General features: G+C 47.2%; 9 protein-coding genes across 9 annotated transcripts in view; 3 read left to right on the plus strand and 6 right to left on the minus strand.

The window, feature by feature from the left end:
* Positions 1–60: 60 nt before the first annotated feature.
* On the minus strand, positions 61–1,881 carry N7495_005737 (putative ubiquitin ligase complex F-box protein GRR1; the record flags this gene model as incomplete). Its single annotated transcript, XM_057208388.1, has 2 exons — positions 61–408; positions 466–1,881. 2 exons carry the CDS (start codon positions 1,879–1,881, stop codon positions 61–63), a joined length of 1,764 nt encoding a protein of 587 aa, XP_057062162.1.
* An 840-nt stretch (positions 1,882–2,721) lies between these two features.
* Positions 2,722–4,681, minus strand: N7495_005738 (putative AMP-binding domain protein; the record flags this gene model as incomplete). Its single annotated transcript, XM_057208389.1, has 5 exons — positions 2,722–3,017; positions 3,074–3,703; positions 3,755–4,201; positions 4,256–4,451; positions 4,538–4,681. 5 exons carry the CDS (start codon positions 4,679–4,681, stop codon positions 2,722–2,724), a joined length of 1,713 nt encoding a protein of 570 aa, XP_057062163.1.
* A 770-nt stretch (positions 4,682–5,451) lies between these two features.
* Positions 5,452–6,294, minus strand: N7495_005739 (60S ribosomal protein uL13; the record flags this gene model as incomplete). The annotated part of the gene is made up of 3 exons (XM_057208390.1): positions 5,452–5,590; positions 5,662–5,974; positions 6,144–6,294. The coding sequence occupies 3 exons, from the start codon at positions 6,292–6,294 to the stop codon at positions 5,452–5,454; spliced, it is 603 nt and encodes a 200-aa protein (XP_057062164.1).
* Positions 6,295–7,162: 868 nt separating this feature from the next.
* N7495_005740 (metallophosphatase domain-containing protein) lies at positions 7,163–8,388 on the plus strand (the record flags this gene model as incomplete). Its single annotated transcript, XM_057208391.1, has 2 exons — positions 7,163–7,358; positions 7,496–8,388. The coding sequence occupies 2 exons, from the start codon at positions 7,163–7,165 to the stop codon at positions 8,386–8,388; spliced, it is 1,089 nt and encodes a 362-aa protein (XP_057062165.1).
* Positions 8,389–10,919: 2,531 nt separating this feature from the next.
* N7495_005741 (J domain-containing protein) lies at positions 10,920–12,848 on the plus strand (the record flags this gene model as incomplete). The annotated part of the gene is made up of 1 exon (XM_057208392.1): positions 10,920–12,848. One exon carries the CDS (start codon positions 10,920–10,922, stop codon positions 12,846–12,848), a length of 1,929 nt encoding a protein of 642 aa, XP_057062166.1.
* A 2,205-nt stretch (positions 12,849–15,053) lies between these two features.
* Positions 15,054–16,968, minus strand: N7495_005742 (putative sterol o-acyltransferase (APE2); the record flags this gene model as incomplete). Its single annotated transcript, XM_057208393.1, has 6 exons — positions 15,054–15,080; positions 15,134–15,175; positions 15,239–15,494; positions 15,568–16,272; positions 16,332–16,775; positions 16,841–16,968. The coding sequence occupies 6 exons, from the start codon at positions 16,966–16,968 to the stop codon at positions 15,054–15,056; spliced, it is 1,602 nt and encodes a 533-aa protein (XP_057062167.1).
* Positions 16,969–17,626: 658 nt separating this feature from the next.
* N7495_005743 (AP-1 complex subunit gamma) lies at positions 17,627–20,390 on the plus strand (the record flags this gene model as incomplete). The annotated part of the gene is made up of 5 exons (XM_057208394.1): positions 17,627–17,636; positions 17,703–17,826; positions 17,884–18,072; positions 18,130–20,239; positions 20,295–20,390. 5 exons carry the CDS (start codon positions 17,627–17,629, stop codon positions 20,388–20,390), a joined length of 2,529 nt encoding a protein of 842 aa, XP_057062168.1.
* A 696-nt stretch (positions 20,391–21,086) lies between these two features.
* N7495_005744 (putative nucleotide-sugar transporter) lies at positions 21,087–22,564 on the minus strand (the record flags this gene model as incomplete). Its single annotated transcript, XM_057208395.1, has 5 exons — positions 21,087–21,360; positions 21,421–22,140; positions 22,257–22,289; positions 22,338–22,414; positions 22,481–22,564. The coding sequence occupies 5 exons, from the start codon at positions 22,562–22,564 to the stop codon at positions 21,087–21,089; spliced, it is 1,188 nt and encodes a 395-aa protein (XP_057062169.1).
* A 506-nt stretch (positions 22,565–23,070) lies between these two features.
* N7495_005745 (uncharacterized protein) overlaps positions 23,071–23,392 on the minus strand; it is a gene marked incomplete at both ends in the record, with an annotated part of 4,467 nt that continues 4,145 nt past the window's right edge. Inside the window, one exon of the mRNA XM_057208396.1 lies at positions 23,071–23,392. This exon is cut by the window's right edge and continues 3,212 nt beyond it. Within this exon, the coding sequence (XP_057062170.1) occupies positions 23,071–23,392 (322 nt within the window).

Consider the following 23,392-nt stretch of genomic DNA (forward strand, 5'->3'; position numbering starts at 1 on the left):
ATGAAGGTTCCCTGTAAAACTAACCCGAAGAATAAGGCATGATAAATATGAGTTGTCAGATCAATCTTCAAGAGATCTAACATCGATGTAGTCTCCGTCATCGAGACCAGTCGCATGCATCAGACCTGTGATATTCCCCTCTTCGTCTTCCATTTCCTCGTCGTCATCCCACATGACGGTATCAATTGACTGTTGTTGTTGCTGATGTCTTGCCTGTTCATTCAAGTAATTGCGTAAATTAGTCACTCCTTCTCCACTGAACACGCAAAAGGCATCTCGTTGCTGCTCCGTGAATTCCTCGGGAGCCGCACGACAAAAGCCGGTGAGATTTGGTCGCAGAAACGGTTGAACACCGGTCAGACTCAAATGCGTAAGCCTTGGACATTTGTTGACCAACGGGTGAATTGACTAGAATCAGATATGAACAGATACTCATTGACAAAAGTTACAGTTAGCGAAACATACCTCAAGAGTTAATGATGTGCAGTAACTGAGATGGACACGCTCTAGATTGCTGATGCTGAGTCGATGATGTGGGTGTTTGAAGGTAAAGGCTTTGATGCCGAAGTTGGTGATTTTTGCGCATTTTACCAATCCAATCCGTCTAAGTTTTGGTAGAGCAGCTAAGTGAATAACGGTATCGTCGGTCAACTCGGTGCAGCAAGCTAAATCAATATAACGGATGCGGTTGCAAGCCTTTATGAGTTCGATCACCGCATCATCGGTGATAAGGGAACAATGTCCTAGATGAACGTAGTGGAGATTCTTGCCCAGCTTGCTAATTGCTCTTAAGGATCGATTTGTGATGAACCGGCACTTTGCCAGCACCAAATTTCGCAGGCGAGGAGCGGCGCTGATGATCCGCTCCACAGCCTCGTCCCCGACAAGCTCACACGCCGTGAGGTCAAGAATACGTAAGCTGTCAAGCTTTATATTCTGAGACAGGTCCGTAAATGCCCAGGAACTAATTTCAGTGCAATGCGCAAGGCGTAGTTCTCGAAGATGACGGAGGGTCGTGAGCAAAGTCGTTACTGTTGCGCTGGTGATTTGTTTGCAGCCATGTAAGTCGATCTCCAGAATTGCAGGGCAGTTCTGGGCAAATGAGTTAATAACCGTGTCCGTGACATTGGTAACCCCGTTAAGTTTCAACCGTTTGATGTGGCGGCAGCTCTGCGACAAGACGAGTAACGACTCGTCCGTAATTTTGTTGCAGTTGCTTATATTAAGTCCCTGCAGGCGTGGGCAGTTTCTTGCGAGCACGTAAATCGTATGATCGGTCAACATTTGTAGATCAGTAACATCCAGCGCCTGTAAATGTCGGTTCCCTTCAACGAGATCCGAAACTCCCTTATCTGAGATTTGGGAGCAGTTTGTGAGCGTCAATCGTTCGATGCGTTTGCACTGAGTGAACGGTACAACTGTTCCATCACTAACGTCTTTGACTAGACCCGACAGGTTAAGGCGCCTGATAAGGTCGGCATAGGTGAAGAGACCATCGGTTTTTCCGACTGATGACGCAACGTTCACCAGTTTGCGCCACTTATTGCACGATGGCCGATGCCACATTATCGCGACGCAGTTCGCGGCCCAGCTACGACACACCTGCATGCAGTTGAACATATCCTGTGTTTCCTCGATCTTGGAGAAGATCGCGATCAAGAGCTCAGGAGGGAGGCGGCTAATCGGCGGCAAAGCCACATTCTGACTCTGATCTACATGGGGATCGCGGAAATTAGCAACTCCAATCGAGGACTCCGAGTCGTTGGCCTGTTCCATGAAAAAGTCTGTGTCATCGTCGACGGCGCGTTCGGGAGAAGTAGAGGAGGAGGTTTCGGAGGGGGCCTCGCTCGACAACCGAGCGATAGGGCGTGGACGAGTCATTTGATCTGTTGGTAAAGATCCGCAAATCAAATTTTCATCTGAAAGTAGTCTTAAGATCTAGGGCTGAAACAACTCGCCAGGCGTTGTTTGCATAGGCGGTGTGGTGTGAAAGGGAGGTTGGTCAGCGCTGAAGATTCAGAGTTCCAGGCGTTTGAGTGACCGGGTCTCCTGGAGGATCTGCGGAAAGACCTGAATTCCAGATGATGCAGATATGCAATATTCCCGATCAGTGTGCGCACGTAGGATTATGATAGATAATGACGCAACGTGAGGCTGTGGATTCTTTGGTGCCTTCTTTGCAGCAGAAGGCGAAGTTGCGTCGTGGTGGCGTTATGACTAAGGTGATTTATAAACAATACCAAAGGCTTAAAAGACGCGTCAGCCTCTTGACGCCTATGAGTAGATTTATGAGAGCGCAAGGGAAGTAAACGCAAGGATGGAGGGGTGGTGAGGCAATAAGTCGGGTCTCACAGGCGCGGAGAGTGTGTGCTTGGCACTTGCTTATCGATGTGTGATAAGCCAGGTGATTTCGTCTAGTGTTTGTTGGTTTGAAGAGGGGAAGTCCAAAAATAGACTGGAAGTATGAGAAATCTACGATCCTAGAACTAATTCAATTAGTCTCCCAAAGTTATCTCTATTTTCATCGATGTGCCTGTTAATTGAAGTTTGGGATGGGTGTTTTAAGTGTTCAGCGGAGCGACAATTTAGGGCTACCACACCAAGTTTACTTCCTTCATTGACCACTGAATATATGCACAGCTGTCTATATCAAGGCCTAAATACATATTTCAGACCTCCATGATGAGCTAAAAACAATTAAACAAAAAACCATGATTTATTCTAGCCTTTTACCCACTCTCGCAGCACATTCTTTCGAATCTTGCCCGTTGAAGTTTTGGGCAACTCGGCCACTATCTCTACTTCACGAGGGACCATAAATTTACTAATGCCACTTGTATGACGTGCCCATTCGATCACAGTCTTTCCATCCAGCTTCTTCCCTTGTTTTATCGTTATAAAGGCCTTGGGTCGCTCACCCCAGTGGCTGTCTGTAACGGCAACTACCGCAGCCTCGAGAATATCCGGATGTTCACTCATCATGTTTTCTAGAGCTATAGAAGAAATGTTCTCACCACCTATTATAATGTCAGGGGTGATGAATGGGGTTTAGTCTGGCTGAATCCGAACTTACCACTGATTATAATATCCTTAGCACGATCGAGAACTTGAATGGCACCGTCAGGATGCCATATAGCCAAATCACCAGAGTGCAGTACACCTCCAGCAAAAAGCTTCTGGGTTGCTTCAGGGTCCTTGTAGTAGCCCTTGCAGCAGATGTTACCACTGAACACAACCTCCCCAATCTCCTTGCCATCTTTTTGGACGTTGATGATAGTTCCGTCGGGCACTTCGGTCTTGATCACTCGCGCTGGAAGGCTAGTAATGAAACCGTGACCCTGGCGCGCCATCTTATTGTATTTCTCCTTCAATGGGATCTCATCCCAAATAGGCATATAGTAGCCCTTTGTGATAGGCCCATATGTCTCAGTCATTCCGTAGACGTGGACTGGATGGAGATTCAAATCGGTCATTTGCTCAAATAGGTGAGCTGTCGGCGGACTTGCAGCCACTGTGACTCTGACTGCCTGAGACAGCCTCTCGGCTTCTGAAGCATTGCAGAGTAACGTGTTGACTGTTGGTGCTGCATTGAAATGAGTGATATGCTCCTCTTTGAGCAGTCTCCATATCTCGGGGTAGTCGATCTTGCGCAAACAGTAATGGGTTCCACGAGTGGCAGTGACTGCCCATGGGAATGTCCATCCTGAAATTGTGTCAGTGACTGGCCTCAGGTTTTTTATGGGGTATTACAAACCTGCTGCATGGAACATTGGAAGTGTCCAGAGATACCTGGCCCGTCCATTGGTATGATTCAACCCCGATTCAACAATATTCGCCAAACTAGCCAAGTAGCAGCCTCTGTGCGTAAATTCTACGCCTTTGGGTTTTGCTGTAGTCCCACTGGTGTATGCCAAAGCAATAACGGAGTCTTCATCGGCAGCCTGACTTTCGAGTCCTGCCCACCCATGTCCCCCGGCCGCCTTATCATGGTTCCATCCTTCTTTGATGGCATCGCCAACGGCTCCAATGGGATTCCAAGGCTCACTATACTTATCATCATCTATAATAAGGGGTACATTGGGGGTTTGAGCTCGATATGTCTCCAGTAGAGGCTCAAATTCCTTGTCCACCAGGATGATGTCCACCTCTGCATGCGCAAAGATATAGGCAATATCGTCCTTCTTCAGTCGACAATTCACGGCTAATTAAGATCAGCTAATATTTTCTTCGTACCCAACCTATCAGATGACTCTACCAATGTTTACTGCTCCGGCAGCTGCAATTGCAAAGATAGCCTCCAGGAATGCCGGAGTATTTGGACAAAGAATCCCGACCCTTCGGTACCCTCTATGTTTCAAATAGTATGCCAACCCCTGGGCCCGAGCAGCTGTCTCTTTGTAAGTTCTTCGCAGGATCTTCTTGTCGGCTGTAACATGATAGATTGCCTCTGCCTGTGATTAGATGTGTATCAGAAGCATTCTTATAGTAGTAGTATTCAAGACAACAACTTGAAAGAAGGATGTAAGGTAGTACTCACATCAGGTTCAATCTCAGCCGCTCGTGGAAGAAAGAAAGTAGGGGAGAGAGTATGGCGATTGAAGTTATGCTCAAAGGGTGAGATTGAAGCTTCAGGTGAGATATGAGCGAGCAGGCTCGCCAATCGAGACTTGACTCCAGACATTGAAGAAATTCGGGTATTGTTGAAACTCGCTATATACCTTTGTTGCCGGATGATGCTTCAGGAATCAGAATTGATTGAAATCGAGTAAATGAAGAAGGCCAGGGGAATTGCCGAGGGAACCTTTATAAATGCGGGGAAGGGCAAGCCCATGGAAACCAGGTTTGCTATATCCGGGGATCTCAGGGCCTCGGGAGCTAGCGCCCTTGCGGATTAGGGGTTCTCAGAACAGTTCATATTGAAATGCTCACTTCCATTTCCATAGTTGAAATACGCCAATTCTAAGGAATCTGGTAAGATTGTACTACAAACACAGATAGCCCTAGAGATTAAAGAAAAGTACTATTCATATCAACAGGGTTATGTAGGCCTTACGAGGTCACTAGATTTTAGAAGAAATGGTGAAAAAGATGAAATTGTATCATCATTAAGGTCATAATGAACTCTTGAAAATTGTTTTGAATTGAACCGCCAACGGTGCGAGACAAACAGCCAGCTATTTTGAAACAACCTTTGATCCCGCGACTCCGTTTTTTTTTCTGCTTTTGAGAATTCCAAAGAGACCCCAGTCTCCCAAGTCCTCCCTCCGCGTATGCATCACAATCAAACGAATAATTGTGAGATTCATGAGAAAGGGAAAACAAGGGGAAAAGACTGGAGCCACTAAGAAGATCAAGGTCGATCGGCTTGCCGTTCAAGTTTGCTGAAACAAAACCGTCCGCGATTCCAACCCACACCCGTCACTCAATAACCAGCCGCATGATATGAGGTATTTAGTAACCGAACTCCGCGAGCTGAGTCTTGGTCTTGCTGTCAACCTTAGCACCCTGCTCTGCCTTGGCAAGGTTACGGCGAGCGGCCTTCTTGCGCTCGTAGTAAGCCTTGCTCTTAACCTTCCGACGCTCCTCGAGACTATAGAAAATGAGATGTTAGCATTCCGTATAATTAAAGAATTCAGATCCCAAATCCGCTTCAATACGTACCGAGAAACAACATCCTGGTACTTCCAGCCAACCTCGTGGCTCAGACGGCCAACAGTGCAGTACTTGCGGCCGGGGCGGAGACGCAGAATACGGAGAGCCTGGGGAACGACAACACGCTTCTTCTTGTCGTAGGGAGGGGGGACACCCTCAAAGACCTTGAGGCGCTCCATGGCGGCGGCACCACGGGCGGTCTTGTGGGGAATCATGCCGCGGACAGCCTTGTAGAAGATGCGGGAGGGGGCACGGAAGTGGAAGGGACCACCGCGAGTGGGGTTGAAACGAGTCATCTTGCGGAGGTAGGCGTGGTACTTGACTGTTGGAGTAGTCGAGTCAGTATTCTATTCAGAGATTTGTGGGCAGATCCCGTGTAGTTGACATTTCATTATTTTGATCGCATATTCTCTGTGAATTCGTTTCCTCCTCTTACTGTCTTTTGTGATACCAGGCATTTGAATCGGGGGGATGTGGAGGATTGAACGTACGCTTCGCGCGGAAGAACTCGCCAGAGATGTTGAGGGCCTCACATCTCACAACGACGATCTTCTGGCCGTTGAGCAGCTGCTTAGCGACAGTGCTAGCCAGGCGACCGAGTAGGTGTCCCTTGCCGTCGATGACGACCTGATTTGGAGACATTCAGTTAGTGATTTAATCTTCGAATAAGGCGGATTGAAGATTGAATTTTTCGGGTATCGAGGGCACCGATTGCAAGAGAGACGCACCACTGATTCAAAGGAGGACATCCTGTCACCGTTTTAAGGAATATGTCCTTGGGTTGAATGGTTGTCGGCGGTTGTTGTCGTTGGAGTCAAAGCAACGCACACAACGGTCAGTCGGATGGATCGAAGGCGAAGGGGCTAAGCGAGCCAAAGTGGGACCAACTGTGTGTGGACTAGTGGTAAGGGTCGCAGCCCTAATCCTGGCCAATGGTGGGAGAGTATAGTCACGTGACTTAGGATAATGATCCACCCTTGAATTGAATGTGCTTATGTCAGTATGTTAACTTCCTTTTTTGTAAGGCCTTTACATATGCTCCTACTGTTCCTAGGGCTTGTCTTTAGGGCTGTTTGACCCAGTTCTATTCAGATCAATGTGTTTTCCCAAGATAGTTACATCCCAAATACCCATACAATGTGAACTTTGTAAATGCATTCAATTAAGAATGACATAAATTGAAGATTTCCCCCTCATTACCTAGGTACATATATGTTTACTACTACTTGCGTATCTGCATAGATCAGTCAAAGGAATGATCTGGAGCCATTATTGGCTCGATGACTAATATCTACCAAGGATCATTATTTTTCTTCCTTCAATTAGAACTCACCCGTCAATTCCACCTAATTCTTGGTTCCAGCTAAGCCTATTCGCTCATTCTGTGGCATTGCTAGTCTCAAACAAAATGACCAGCCCTGCATATCTTGAAATAAACTTTCACAATTACCCGATAATCCCTCGGGGGATATAGCTCCAGAAAAGCTAGGACCTCAGAGTCTTGGAAATCATGCTTCGAAAAACGCGTTTTGTCTGCGTCTCAGATACTCATGGATATACGCCCTCAGAAGCAGGATTCAAGCTCCCCGCTGGAGATGTACTGATACACGCGGGGGACCTGACAAAAAATGGAAGCACGGCCGAACTACGCAAGACTATGGCTTGGATCTCGGAAGCCAACTTCGAAATAAAGATCATCGTGGCTGGTCAGTTTGGATAACCCCTCTCTGGAAACAATGCTCCCGATCGCACTCATTTTGAGTGCCAGTCTACTGCATATATGGCGCCACGGCGCGAGGTTCCAAGGTTTCTTGCGCGGTCTGACTTTTATAATCTTCCACAGGAAATCACGATATCACACTCGATCCTGAATTCTACGCGAAACATGGGCAATCCTTTCACAGTCGCCTCGAAGACCCGCAGCAGTGCATTGACATTGTGAGCGGATCCTCACCCTCTGTCGTGTATCTCCAGCACCAAGCCGCTATCATTCGCTTGATTCGACCAGACGGACCAAACACAATGTTCAAAGTCTTCGGATCGCCGTACTCCCAATCTGAGGGAAATTGGGCTTTTGGCTTGGACTCAAAGGATACCAATGCACTTTGGAATCAGATTCCTCTCGACGTAGACATTCTCGTGACGCATACACCACCTCAATCGCACTGCGACCAGAAACCCACGGGCATGCTCGTCGGGTGCAATGCTCTTCGCCAGACACTCAGGCGCATCAGGCCGCTATTATCTGTTTGTGGCCATGTGCATGAGGGAAGAGGATATGAAAGGGTCCGCTGGCGGTCGCTTGTTGCCACAGAAAATGGTGGTGTCGACGACGACGACATTACCACTCCTGGTTTCTTGCCACCTCTGGGTAGCAAGAAACAGAGCCTGGTTGATCTGACGGGTAAAAGCATTCCCTCGCTGGACAACACGGGCTTTTCAGGCTCAGCTGTTGCACAATGCGACTTCCTGGAAATGAGCCCGATGTCACCTCCATCTTCCATTGGCCAACCTGCAGCATTTTCCATTCTGAAATCCATCGTGCCGACGGTAAACGCAGGTAGCCACGTTGTAGATCATGGCTGTGCAGCGCAGACGCTCAGAAGGGAGACGTGCATTGTCAACGCCGCCATCATGGCGACTAGTTGGCCGCATCGTGGAGGCAAGCGGTTCCATGCACCCATCGTGGTTGACGTCCATCTGCCAGTGAGGCAAGAGGGGGACCCGAAGAGGTAAAGTAATCATTTAGCTCTCTCATTTAGGCAGACAGAATCTGCACGAAAAACTGACAGCAGGGTTCGATCGCTCAATCGGTCCCCATGCATATCGTGGCTTTGGATGCTTCCCATTGCCATGCAGGACCGCCGAGCTTTGGCCCATTGGATCTTGGATCTCAGCTCTCGTTGGTTGAATTATCAAGGCGAACCGGATTTATTCACTACATTGATTCCCTAACGCTTACATCATTCCCTCGTGTGCTTGACCCGTAGGACTGGCTGATCGATCCAAGTGATGCGACCGAAAGTTCGATCGTCCTGCGAACAGACGCGTCAAATTTCGACCGTTCTAAGTTCTTTTCGGTATAGGGTAGTTCAGAAATCAAGTATCGATACATCAGAAGTTTAAACCAACTTATTGTGAGCCTCGAATTGTCTGATCCAACTAAGCTATAGGTAGTACAATGCGATCCGATTATCCCCGTCGTCTGACATGTCTCTGGAAATGCCGTAAGACCAAGAATTTATCACAATTTCATGGGACATCCTAGTCATCTGCAGAACTGATATTAAAGTCACGGGGTTTGGGAACTGACAGTTTCCAAATGAGGGGAAAGGGAGCGGGCCAATTAGCCCTAATCAATGGATGTCTGACGGTGCGCCACTTCTTCCATGTGTGACCTTGGAGACATCACAGATGAAGATCTTCTTCACAAGCAGTACATACCTAGCTAGGTAGGTAATTCTAATCTCCAATTTCACAAGGTCTAGAGATATGAGTGGCCACTTTGAATGAAACGATTCAAATGGCGCAGGAGTCATGCATGGATCTCCCAAGTGACGACTCTGTACTATCTATCATCTGGCGGTTAGGGGAACCTAGACTGAGCTTGACTAGACGACCGGTGAAGGTGAAGCAGTGGAGCTATGATGAAAAAAAAGCTCGGAGCTTCCAATTTTTGCCCAGGTGCCCAGGTGGGCAAGTGACGATATTCCCCAAATTTTGGGGTTTTTTTTTCGTTTTCAGGTCTTGTACGACTCCATTGTACCTACCGGAGGATTAATCACCTAGATAAAAGTGGGAAGGTGTAATGGCAGTTGAAATTGAAAGCAATCCCGATCAATGTTCCAACCTTGGAAGGTTCCGAAACCGCATCAAATGATAAAGAAGCTAAGAACCTGTGATTGTGAAGAATGATTGAAAGGATTTTTTAGTTCAAGTCCGCCCGGACCGCATTCGCCGAGACCAGATGACTGGGTGTCCCAAAGAGGAAGTTGAGCAGTGGAGATGGAGGGGTTAAGAGGGGGGCTGGAGTCTAGAATGGAGGGGTAGATGGACTCATGAGGCCATTATCAATTTCTATAACTATTCTACGTCTATACTCTTTACCCTATAATCAACCTCCAGCTGGAAACCCTGGTTACACACCTAGGTACCTATATATAGCATCTCTCTCTCTTGCAGCAAGACCTGCAGCATAAGTATTGTTATTAAGGCGTCGAAAATAGGTTCACACGGCAACCGAAGACATTTTCAGGCACAGCCAATCAGATGACTTGATAAAGTGAGGGAAAAGGGAGAGGGAAGTGAGGCGAAGTTTAAGATCAGCCCAGCTGAATTAGGTATGCGGGGGGGAAGAAGGATCCATCACTGTAACCAGTTAGACTCAGGACATAGATTGGAGATCTCAGTATGCCTACTACGAGTAACAGTATAGAATGATATAGAATGGAAGGGAAATAAGTAGAGAAATAATAAGCAAAGTAATCAAAATAATCAACAAATAAGCAAAAATAAGCCAAAAATAATAGGAAGTACACGGTACCTCACAAGGCAACATATGTACTTGGGTACTTATGAAAAGGAGATCGTGTTGATTGATCGCCCCACTTGAAATGACCAAGACAACAGTATCCATTTCTTACATCTAATTGGTGAGCAAGCAAGCAAATCGGAGACCTTGAAATATATGTAAGAAAACCGGTGAAAGAACCAGTGAGGAGAATCATCCAAGCGCCGTCAAAATAAGACTGACTTCCCGTTTTCGTAATTAGTTTGGGCACCACATTTGACTTTTACTCTCCTTTACTATTTAGTTAACCGAAAAAAAATTAAGGATTCAAAGAAGAAGAGAAATAAGAAAAATAAGAAAATTTGAAGCTAAGAAGTGCCCAGGTGGCGGAATATGATTTTCAGCTCGCATTCGCCCCTGGCATCTAATATCGGTTCTCTCGGGTCACCTTGTCTCTGTTTATTCTTTTCAAAGCTGCCGGTCCTCCGACTTCAACCTACTTCCGCTTTTGCCATTCTATGCAGTTGATAACTCTGACTGATTGATAATACAATCTTTCCCGAGATCATTCTGGATGTGTCTCTGTCCCGGATTCTTCCCGATCTTCAAAGACGTCAACCTGCGGCATTCCATACCTCCACCGCCACTTCGATTTCCCATTATTCCCCTCCTCACTTCACTTCCCTCTTTCATTTCCAATTCATAGGAGTCATTATCTATTGATGATATCTTTTTTCCTCTCCCCATCCATAACATCATGTCAACTCCACCCGATATAGACCTATATGCTGTGTTGGGTGTTTCGAAGGATGCAACAACCGCCGAAATTCGAGCCGCTCATCGAAAGCGCGTTTTGAAATGCCATCCCGACAAAGTCCAAGATGAATCGCAACGAGCTGCGGCCCAGGATGAATTCCAGAAGGTCCAACAGGCATACGAACTACTCTCGGACGACACTCGTCGCGCTCGCTACGATCAACAAGCTGTGCAGAAGGCAAAATTGGAGCAGCTGAAGCGTGAGGTTAGAGAGCATCGCCGGACCGAATCTGCATACGCAACTCCTCGTGGTAGTGGCTCCGCGCAAGAGTTTCGCCATGGCCACAAAGTAGAGGAGAGAGAGCCAATGAGTTCATTCTTCGATGAAGATATACCATTTACAGAGGAACCTCGACCCATGGGTCGCAAGTATCAAGAATACGGCACGCGGCCCATGCCCCGATCTGCATCCAAAACACGAGCTCCTTCCAAATCCAGAGCTCCCTCTAAGACCCGATCTCAAGACAAGACCCGGACGCCGTTAACCTCAGATCGAGCAGCAAGGGAGGCTCGAGAGGCGAAAGCAGCACAGGAAGATCGTGCAAGGCGCCGCGATCAAGAACGACAACGACAAACCTCTGAGAAATACAACTCATTTAGCGCGGCCAATGATCATTCCAATGACGATGTCTCCGACGACTCTAGCGGCTCTTACTACGTTCGTCTCAAGATGCCCCGCCGTGCTCGTGAGTCTCGGGAGTCGAGACGTCCATCAGAACCTTCGCACCGGCGTGAACGGGCTTACGAAGAGGACGACTATCCCGACCGCTATGCCAACAACAAACACGATAGTTGGCACACGCAGGCCAAGAAGCATATTGAGCGGACCAAGTACGAAGGGGAGCGCCCACGAAACTCTCGCTCCCCACGGCGAAGCTCTCCCAAGCGGACCCCGAAGCAACCATCTCCACAGCGAACCCGTGGATACGAGGCGACGGAACCAGAAGCTGCAGCTTCACGGCACCCGGCTCGGTCCTCCCGCTCCACCCGGGATCGGTCGTCGTCTCGCAACAATTCTTACGAACATCTGGATTCTTCTCGAAACAATGAGTCGAAACCACCTAAGATGCCTTCCCCTTCCACACGGGGAAGTGACTTCAAATCCCCTAAAATGCCTAGCTCTTCTACTATCCGCTCGACTCAGGACCAGTCCTCGTCACGCAGTAACTCTTACGAGCATCTGGATTCTCGAAGTAATGAAAAGCCACCCAAGTTATCTACTGCCTCCACTCGGACTGAGGAATTCAAGCCCAAGATGCCTTCGGCTGCAACATCTCCAGCTTACAAGACCTCCTCCATGCGCCCATCATTTTTCACCCGTTCGGCCACCCATACTGGCTTCCAGCGGTCCAAATCTAGTCGCGAAGGATCCATCTTGGACAATATGGTCCACGAGGCAGGCCAAGTACGATCCAAAAAGTACGATCCATATGACTCGGGATACTCAAGTCCTCGCACGCCCGAAATGCCTGGAAACAAATCGCCTAAAGCGACTGCTCGCTATACGTATGACGAACCACGTATCATTATCGAACCGAAGTCCAAGTACCGTTCTAGTTCGCCTGAAAAGGATCGGGATCGAGATCGGGAAGGTCCCTCGCGGACTACTCCCAAGCGCTCCAGCACCCTCCATCACGAGTCCGTCTCTTCTACCCGGCCCAAAATACAATCTGTGCGACCTCTTCGGAAATATGGCGAGGTACAATATTCCCCGCATGTTCGACCTGAGGATATCACGTATCATGGTCGAGTTGAGGATGTCAAGTATACCCATATTCGACCGAATGATGCCACCGTGTCTGCCGGCCGGTCCAGTCACAGCCGGCATCCCCCTCCCATAGGACCGAGACGTCAATCGGCCTACACGTAGTTACGAAACTTCACGACGAATCCTTCGCTTGCGAGCGATTTCAGTTATATGCCTCGGTCATTCCAGAAATCCACGACGATATCATATCTGACATTGATATCTTGTTGTGTTCAGTTCGCAATGATCCGGTGTTGAATCTTCAACGACAGAATCTTTTTCAATTCTCATTGCATCTTGTCCACATGTCCATACATCGACAACTTGTTTGGTAGTCTTGCCTCGGAATCCAATGAAGCATGACAAACGCGAGTTCATTTCCAATGGCGTATCCATGCAAATTCATTATGATTCCCTTCAGCATTGGGACGGTTTCGGTGTACGCATGAAGAGCCTGCGGGCCCAGAGCTCAAGATCTCATGCCGGTGCATCGGGGATTCACTTTTTCGCCTTTATTATTTCTTTCTTTTTTTAATTCTGCTTGAAACCCAACATACAAAATAACCACAATCGCATAGTTAAATCCCTTGCACTCTTCTTTCCTCCCCCTTTATGACTTATTACGTGGTTTTTCTTCTTCTGTTGCCTGTTTCCAACTCTTTATGTGCCTTGAACTCCCCCTTATCCCGGGCACAAACAAACAAATTATCTATATACCCGTGGAACCTGTTTTGGAATATCCTAACTTAACGAATTTATGCTTTTTGATATGATTATTACCATGAGTCGATGAAAATATTTTACAGTATTTCTGATTTTTATGTTTTTTTTTCTGTATCTACGCGAGATGAGATATTATCAGAATGGCGAAATGGCATAGCTTTAGTGCATCCCTGAGCTCAAAATACGCATATATTACCTTATATTTGTCACGTAAATATGATATACTCCTTTTTTTACCTACCTAGGTAAGTCACACTCATCTCTCTATATTGCCTTAATCTACGCAAAAGAAAGATATAATAAAAAGGCGCGCACTCGGTTTCAAACCTATAGCCTCGTAGCTTTGCCAGAATTGGAACAACCTCATAACGCCCTGATTAAGACCGTTTCGTAAAAAGAAAAGAAGATGGTCATCGTCTTGTTGATTCTCTCTTCCAGCCTAGTCAGGACAAAGGCGAATCTTCTCTGTTTTTTGCAACATGCCCATTAGACCCGAAGGACATATGTTGAGAGGAATTATATACCCTATTTTTGTAGAGCCTGCCCCTACAAAGTAGGTGAGTTAAGTTCTTATCGTCTTGAAAGCTAGAGTATAGAGTGGCTAAGCAGTTAGTATGCATTACTACGACCGGCTCTCATTCCAAGGCTATGCATGTACGACATAGGTAGAACTGAAACCATCCATATAGCCTTGATTCCAGCCCCTGGAGGGCTGTTCAAAATACCTATGCAGATTGTGACGTAGAAGAAGTTTCAGAATATTTCAGAGCCGTCAGATGAAGAATCATGCAAGATATAGAATACACAATGGAGCAGCGGGCAGTAAGTTCAGCTATGGTCAAACTCCAAACTACAACAGCCCTGTACATTACAATCAGTGAAGTCCGAAAGCACCAACTCCAAGGACAAAAATGACCTGAAAAGTCAGTCAAAGACCGGGCTAGTTGCAGGGAACAAGGGACCCAGTTCCGAGAATAATTACCGGAATATCTCATGGAATAAACACAGTCTCAAAGATTGAGAACAAATATCCATCCTTGTTAAGCTTAAGACTGGGAATATCATATCCAGACCATCAAATATGTACTACCTTACCAACACGCACAAGAGGCAAATAAAGTACCAAATCTGGGGCCTACTAGGCTGTGAAAGCAGGTGTTGTGTATGAAATATGTTCATTCTATCTGAAGAACTCTAGCTAACTAATTGCACTTGATTTCTCATAAGTCCCCTCGTCTCTTTATCTTACGGGAGGTTTCAACCTTGGAAGGCTTGAGGAGACCCTTCAGATCCTCACCTAAGGTGTGTCGATATATTACAGTCCCTAGGTAGCTACCTAGAGATAAATTAACCTTAATTGTATTATCTCCTTATATCGGTTAGGGTCCAAACATCTTCAACACTACATCCATTATACCACCAAAAAAACACTGAATGTGTTTAAAAGCCCAACTAGGTGAACTTAGACTAGGTTTATTCGAAACTGACAAAACCAACTGAAAGCAAAAGGGTATTTGATAAGTAGCGCGCTGTATCCAGTTTAAATCCAAGTGAACGCAATATCACCGAAGCGATAGAGGTATCAAGCCAAGCCAGGCCTGATTCTCAAAGCAACACGTAGAATACGCACATCTGCCATGGGGTTAGAAATGATCTTTTCACATATGAGCTGCCAATGAACTTACCATCGATAGACCCAATATCATTGAGCACCAAAAGAAGGCGTTCTAGAGGAAAATAGCATATTAGCAGCGGTCTGGACTGGAATTGGAAGAGGGATGGTCATTTACATTAAGAGTCGTCCGTCCCTTGAAGAAATTGGACTTCTGGACGGCGACAATTGGTAGCTGGAGCATCATGGCGATGAAGCCATACCCGCGAAGCTTCTTGGTGATGCAACTCATGACCACCTCGTGGAAGATGGAGCTGACAAGAAACGTGATAAATGTAGCAACGGGCCGGGAAAAGTTGACGCGGGATGGATAGTAGACATGGCGGAAAAGGAAGTTGTGAACAGGGATATTCCATTCTCTGGAGAACTCGAGCCTGAAACAACAACCCATTAGTATAAGATGAAATACCAGATAGAAGATAAGAGCCATAGGCAATGTAAACTGACCAGTCACATGAATTCCACCAATCGGAATAAAAGTGTCGATCCGCAAATCGGGTCAGTTCTGCGAATGCGCCAAGTATATACTCGAATATGACAAGGAAGACAAGGAGGAACGTGATCATAAATGGGAACAAGAGCATGCTGATGGTCTCTGCCAGAATGAGAGCCTTTTCCGCAATGTTTATAGAGAGATGTAACTGGCCACTGGCATCGCTTAGGACAGGGACAATGAATTCCTCACTTGTCAACGTCAGCAGGAAAATGCATCCAAATACAGCCAGTGTCTTATAGCCAATCTCGGACCAGCGACGCTCCGGTCGCCGGGGATACTCGAGCTCATAGCAGAGAGTAGGACAGAAAAGATAATCCACGTAGTTTTCAATGTGGAGATTCTGCGGGTAAGAGATGTTGCCCAAGGGAGATGTCAGCTCTGTAGCTAAGCCCTCACGGAGACGAGATAGCTCGGAAATAGAATCCTCATCTTGCGAAGGGATTGATGGCCGCAGACCGTACGTATCTGGGTAGTGAAATTCTCGAGAGGAACCCGGCGTTACCTCAACTTGTTTGTCGAGGGCATTCAAACGACGCTCGGTCTCGCTTAGATGACCGTTGTAAAAGGCATAAGAATGGAGCTTCATCAGGATGGTCAAGAGATGGAGGGTAAAAAAGACTTGGGCAGTCCAAGTCCACAGGCGCATAAATGGCCAACTATTTTCCAGTCAATACATATTCGCACATTATGGCTATTTCCGAGGGACTCGACTCACTTGATCCAGACAGCGAGCCAAACCGCTTCGCCAATACATTGAACTACCATACCGCCGCGAGACCACTGTAGCCACTTTGGTCCACGGCGATAGAGCCGATGCAGCGGCAGAACAAGCGCAGAGCTCACTACCATGGCCAAATCGCTCATTCCCATTTCCCATAAATTGGCACTCAAAAGACTCCAGACTCTCACACGCAGTGGGTATCCGGTATCTTTGATATTGCGCAGTCCAGTCGTGACCACCATAATGACCAAGGAGATCCAAAAGAGAATGAAAAATCCCCGGAAATTGTGGTAGTCGCTCTCGGGATCGAAATGGGACACTCGTGGCACATAGTCAATGGTATAGAATAGACGATTGCGAGCTCGCACCTGCTTGCGAGCTGTCGATATCGAGTGCGCCGAGGGGGGAGCATCTTCTGCGACGGGAGTGGAGTGGCCACTATATTGGAAGAACAATGAGCAATTGAACAGAAAATGCCATAAATGACAAGTCATCTAACCCACCTTCTATCTAGACCCGGTTTATCTGGTGGCGGCTTGAGGCCCGGGTCTGTTTCAGGGGTGGGTGCAGTGTATGTGGCCCGTGGCCGCAGTGTTGAGGCTGCATCGTGAGAGACAGCAGTTGACATCATTAGAGGAACGTGTTTGCGAAATGAGAAAACTTGGATGACATCGAAGATTTCAGCACCCAGTTTAATAACAAGCAAAAGAATAGAGGCTCACTAGATGTGTTATCTCGTTTTTAACAGACACTTGAACTATGTTCGAGGTGAGCAAACAGTGTGTGGACACTACGTCAGTCTCAGATCTATCTTACCGGACCTTGCTCCGATGGGACCATACATAAAGGCAGCAACTCTCAACTATATCATGTGTCCAAGGTTATTATAACTAGAACATCTTGGCTTATGAGTAATCAGTGATCTACCGGGGAACTACAAACCACTTAGATTAATTTAGTTTAACACTTTATACTTCGATCCATCATGCATTATGCAGATTAAATTACATGTAATTTACAAGTACCTTACTAGGCGGTGAATCTATTCAGCTTATTCAGCTTGGTAGTATAACGCTATTCTTATTATAGACTAGCTCTACCTCCGCCAAGAAGCCAGGTCAACCAAGTCACGGGCCATAATAAAGCAGTCCAGAACGGACGCAGGACACTGCATAGCTACACTTATCAAAACGCACCCTCGAGTTATTTTCATACCCTCCGTGGGATCCTATATCTCTCTATTTCATTGACTCTTCGTCCCTCTGACCCCATCGGGGGTTGTAGCCACCATGGCTTCCCGTGAGTTGCTGCCCGCCGCCCCCTCCTCCCCTGAACATTGAGTCTAACTCTCCCATTTCCCAACAGTTAAGCAATTTATTCGAAATGTCCGATCAGCCAAGACCATTGCCGATGAGCGGGCAGTTATTCAGAAGGAAAGCGCCGCCATTCGAGCCTCGTTCCGTGAAGAGAGTCATGACTCTGGCGTTCGGTTAGCCATACCCGTCCCAAAGACCACCATTGGCCATGCATAGCTAATGTTTCGCAGGAGAAATAATGTGGCAAAGCTCCTATATCTATTCACTCTCGGAGAGCGGACACACTTTGGTCAGATCGAATGCTTGAAGTTACTCGCCTCACACCGCTTTGCCGACAAGCGACTGGGATATCTAGGGACAATGCTGTTGTTGGATGAAAATCAGGAGGTGCTGACACTAGTGACTAATTCGCTGAAAAAGTCGGTGATTAATTGACGATATTACTACGTGAATAACCCAATGCTGACCCTTTTCAGTGACCTCAATCATTCCAACCAGTATATCGTCGGTCTCGCCCTATGCGCCCTCGGCAATATCGCCTCTGACGAAATGTCGCGTGATCTCTTCCCCGAAGTCGAATCTCTCATGTCCACCGCAAACCCTTACATTCGGCGGAAAGCAGCGATCTGCGCCATGCGAATCTGTCGCAAGGTTCCAGACTTGTTCGAGCACTTCCTGGAAAAAGCCAAGACATTGCTCTCAGACCGCAATCACGGCGTTCTTCTCTGTGGTTTGACATTCGTGACAGATTTATGCGAGGCAGAGGAGGAGGAGGAAGGTCCAGAGGGCGTGATTGAGGCGTTCCGGCCGCTCGCCGGTGGGCTGGTGCGTTCTCTCAAAGGATTGACCACTTCAGGATATGCCCCAGAGCACGATGTGTCCGGAATTACAGATCCCTTCCTTCAAGTGAAGATTCTCCGATTCTTGCGGGTATTAGCCCGAGGAGATGCTGCTACCAGTGAATTGATCAACGATATTCTGGCCCAGGTAGCCACCAATACTGACTCGTCGAAGAACGTGGGCAATGCCATCTTATACGAAGCTGTGCTCACAATCTTGGATATTGAAGCCGACTCTGGATTGAGGGTCCTGGGTGTCAACATCTTGGGTAAATTCTTGTCTAACAAGGATAACAATATCCGCTATGTTGCATTGAACACTCTTAACAAAGTTGTGGCCATTGAGCCGAACGCGGTACAAAGGCATCGCAATACTATTCTTGAGTGTTTGCGCGATCCTGATATCAGCATTCGCCGGCGAGCGCTCGATCTCAGCTTCATGTTGATAAACGACCAAAATGTTAGGGTGCTCGTGCGAGAATTGCTTGCTTTCTTGGAGTCTGCCGACAACGAATTTAAGCCGACAATGACCACCCAGATTGGTATTGCAGCAGACCGATTTGCCCCAAACAAGCGCTGGCACCTAGATACCATTCTTCGCGTTCTCAAGCTGGCTGGGAACTACGTCAAGGAGCAGATTCTGTCATCATTTGTTCGTCTCATTGCAACTTCCCCCGAGCTGCAGACCTATGCCGTTCAAAAGCTTTACGCCTCCTTGAAGGATGATATCTCTCAAGAGGGTCTGACGTTGGCTGCAACATGGACCATCGGTGAATATGCCGACAGCTTGTTGCAGGGTGGTCAGTACGAGGAAGAAGAATTGGTCAAGGAGGTCAAGGAAAGCGACATTGTCAATCTATTCACCAATATTCTCAACAGCACCTACGCTACCCAGATTGTCGTTGAGTATGTCATCACTGCGTCCATGAAGCTTACCGTGCGCATGTCAGACCCCGCTCAGATTGAACGCCTGCGACGCTTCCTCTCCGGTCGAACTGCCGACTTGAGCGTCGAGATCCAGCAACGTGCCGTTGAATACACCAACCTCTTTGCATACGACCAGATCCGTCGCGGTGTGCTCGAACGGATGCCCGCACCCGAGATTCGTGAAGAGCAACGTGTGCTGGGTGCACCTACCAAGAAGCGCCAGAGCAAGATTCTGCGTGGTAAATCCACCAAGGTTTCCAAACCTGCTGACAGCGATTTGCTGCTAGACTTGATGGGTGGCTCCGATGCCCCCGTGACCAGTCCGACATCCTCCGGTTCAAACACCGCCGATCTGCTGGCAGATATCCTCGGCGGAGACTCAGGCATCTCGTCGCCTGCCCCAACCCCCGCCGCTACCCAGAGCTCTGCCATCATGGATATGTTTGGATCTAACAACGCAACATCCACCCCTCAGCCTGTCCAATCTTCCTCTGTCGGCCTGGACTTGCTAGGCGGTGGAATGGGCGAATCTGCGCTCTCACCTTCTGCCTCTCCCGCACCTGTTGCCACTTCGGCCCCTGCCCATACTGTTTTCAGCAAAGATGGCCTTGTGTTGAACCTGCAAGTTCAACGGAGCGGAACCAACGCCCAAATCTTGGCTCGCTTCCGCAACGAGTCTAACTTGGAAAGATTCACAAGTGTCGGTCTGCAGGCTGCTGTGCCCAAAAGCCAGCGCCTACAGCTGAGTGCTATTACCAAGGCTGATCTTGATGCTGGTGATGAAGGACTCCAAACACTGCGGATCACGGCACTCAATGGGGTATGTTTTCCCTTCTTACTCTTTTATAACTACAGTAAATGCTAACCTCTTCCAGGCTCTACCCCCCAAACTCCGCCTCCGCCTTCGTGTCACATCTGCGCAGGATCCTTCAAACCCAGTAACTGATCAGGTCGACTGGACGGAATCGTGAGCGAATGAAGTGAAACGAAAAACACTTCAGCTATCTCAGGTTGAAGCAAGACGTACCTTCCGAAAAATTCATCTGGTGGATTGTTTAATTATCATGGGCATCCTCAAATCACACCAGCCTTAGTATCTTTTACTTTCAACATCTCCATCTAGATTTTTTATTATCTCCATTCTCTCTTGGTCTTCTTTCTGAGAAGAGTGATTTTTCTTGTACATGCTTCGTCAACAGATGAGTGATTTAGCGCCACAATTGGATGGTTTGATATGCATTTTGTGCTAGTTTCAACATTGAAAGTCGTAACATCTAGTAGATGTAGAAATTGTACAAAGTTTGGGTTTGCTACGGTACAGATCAGATCATGATTCAAGTCAAGTTTAAGTATGTATGCATTGGGACACAAATAGCCAGGGGCAATTGCATATCCTCCGAGTTCAAAAGTACGTGTCAAAAATAAGACTATAGACTGAAACATTCGAAAGACAACAGAAGTTCAAGAACTGATGTATGGAACAAAGAACCATCTCATGAAAGCTAAGAAATGACCAAACCACAAAAACAAAACAACCCAAAAGTCATTGAAATGCAAGATCGTAGCCAACATATAACAGAAAGCTTATAGCTTTGATGATCAGATTCAATCGTGGATGATTGTAGTTCGAATCAACGAACGAGGTATTGAAGGATTGGTATATTGCTTTAGATGTGCTCGATTGGGTCTTCTGGGAGTAAAACCTCGCCTTCCCGGTTTACACTTGGTAGACAAGCCTTGAGAGGAGGCCGAACGATATCGTTGAACAGGAAGGTTCCATAGACAAGAAGAACGAATCCAACAACTTGAAGCCACTTGAAAGATTCCCAGCCTAGTCCAAGTGATACGACCCAGATGAAGAGGGTACGGCAGGTATCGATTGTGCTTCTAGAGGTGGCGGAAACGCTACGAGTGACGGACAAACCAAAGAAGTTGAAGCCCCTTGGTGATGATTAGTGAGTGCAATAATTTAGGTGAGTAAATCGGAGAGATAAGACATACCCAATGCTAACCATGATGGCGAGGCTGGAGATGGTCACAGCGCGGTTTGAAACGATCTCGTGCCATCCCTCCTTCATATCGAAGTAGCCATACTGGCCAGCTGTGGTGCTTCCAATAGTCAAGTGCAAAATGACCATCAGAATCAAGGTCACCGAGAAACCGAAGATACCTTCCCATCCTACAACCTGGATAGGATCCATAGCATAGTTCTCGAGGATCCACTCCTCAAGTACGAACTGCGAGGCCGTGAAGATCTGAGCCGCGGCAATAAGCAGCACTCCTAAAACGGACTGCACGGCATCCGGGACATCTGCGGTTTGTGTCGAAATGCTATCATTCTGAACTTGACTGCTGTCGCCGCTGAAGAGGGCACCAGAAAGACCAACAACAGCTACGCCGAGCACGACAATGACTAGTGCAGACCACTGGTACAAGTACAGCTTCCGGCGGAGGAAAATAACACTGAACAATCCCACGAACAGAACCAAGGCTCCACGGGTCATCTGGTAGATACTGGCGGCTACAAAGAGCAGGCCCACGTTCATGAGCGTCGTACCTGTAATGTCACAGCAGGATGGTGCGGCAAGGAGAAGAATTCTCCATCCACGAAGCGGAATCCTAAAATCATCTTCTGACTCTGGCTTATTCAAGCGCTCTTGATCAGGGATCAGGCCGCTAATTGTGTTATCATCGTCGTCGTCGAGGATTCCATCTTCCCCCCTGCACGGGCCGATAGCCGCCTGTTAGAAGAGGTGACTCGTTACTTGAGAGACGCGGTGCGATGAAGCTCTTATAGAGGATTGATAGACCAAGGACCAGCCAGCAGCCCATCTCACCCAAGAACATCTGCGCCCTGTTCAAATAGATCACTGTGAGCAATCAAATCGTACTGGCCCACTTCGAAATAAAGCACCTACGTTTGGATAACCGGTTGTTCAAACGTCTTCCACTCCTGAGGGTCAGGAGAGTCACAGTTACGCACACATTGCATGTCCTAGGATTACAATGTTGTTTAGCTGGGGGCCTTTGATTTAGCCTCGGTCGGCTTGGGGGTGCGTACTTGATACTTGTTGAGAATAGTATTACAAACCCCGGTCACTAGCATCATCGTGACCAGGAACGGAATTAAGTTGCGATTCGCCATGTTTCCTCGACTTGACTCGAAGTTCTGTGGAGAGTTGAGAGGAGAAAGTTGAAGAGAACGAACCCCCAAGATGAACAAAGCGCCGTTATCGTTATCGGATAAGAGAGGCAGGTGACGCGATCCCCGATAACACATGAGCTAAGCCTATATTGGATTATGGACAAGGTACAATCTGCTTATATGGTTACTCCATACTCCGTCTTTTAACTTATTTTCTAGACTATCATCCATAGATCTATCAGTCATCATAAGTTTAACATGGTCTCGGCTAACTCGATTGACACAGAGAGTCTTATGTTTCTTACACAGTAGCTAAGTGGATCTGTGCTCAGACCCTGATCTACGTTTAATCCGAAGCTCTTATCTGAATCATAATAAGGATACAGTAACTACTACTGAGTTTACTAGTAACAGCCCTGAAGATGTCATAATCATATTTAATAATCATATTTGATAAACATATTGTTAATATTAGGGGTATCTTGAATAGTGCGTGGTGAACCTCTCTAGAGCTGCACCAAAATTTGAGGGCTCTGCAGGTAGTCCCATTTAACATCCATACAGGCCTCTCCAGTAGAATTGGGGTCTTTGAGACAATCTGGTGCTCCAATGTGATCAATAGTCTCCTCAATCGAGATTTCGTCCCAAGGCTCAAAGAATAGCAATTGATTTTCGTTGTTTTCGTTGCCAATATCCTCGGGGGTTTTGACCGCTGCAACGTCCACGGAATCGGGAGTTGGGTGGTCGTTAGGGCAGTTGATCCCCCAATAAAACCAATTTGGCTTTGTTGGTAAGGTATCCCCAAGCTTTGGTAAGCAAATTGGACAA

This window comes from Penicillium taxi, assembly GCF_028828555.1.
Source record: "Penicillium taxi strain IBT 34144 chromosome Unknown utg000004l_segment0_segment0, whole genome shotgun sequence".
Lineage (NCBI taxonomy): Eukaryota > Fungi > Ascomycota > Eurotiomycetes > Eurotiales > Aspergillaceae > Penicillium > Penicillium taxi.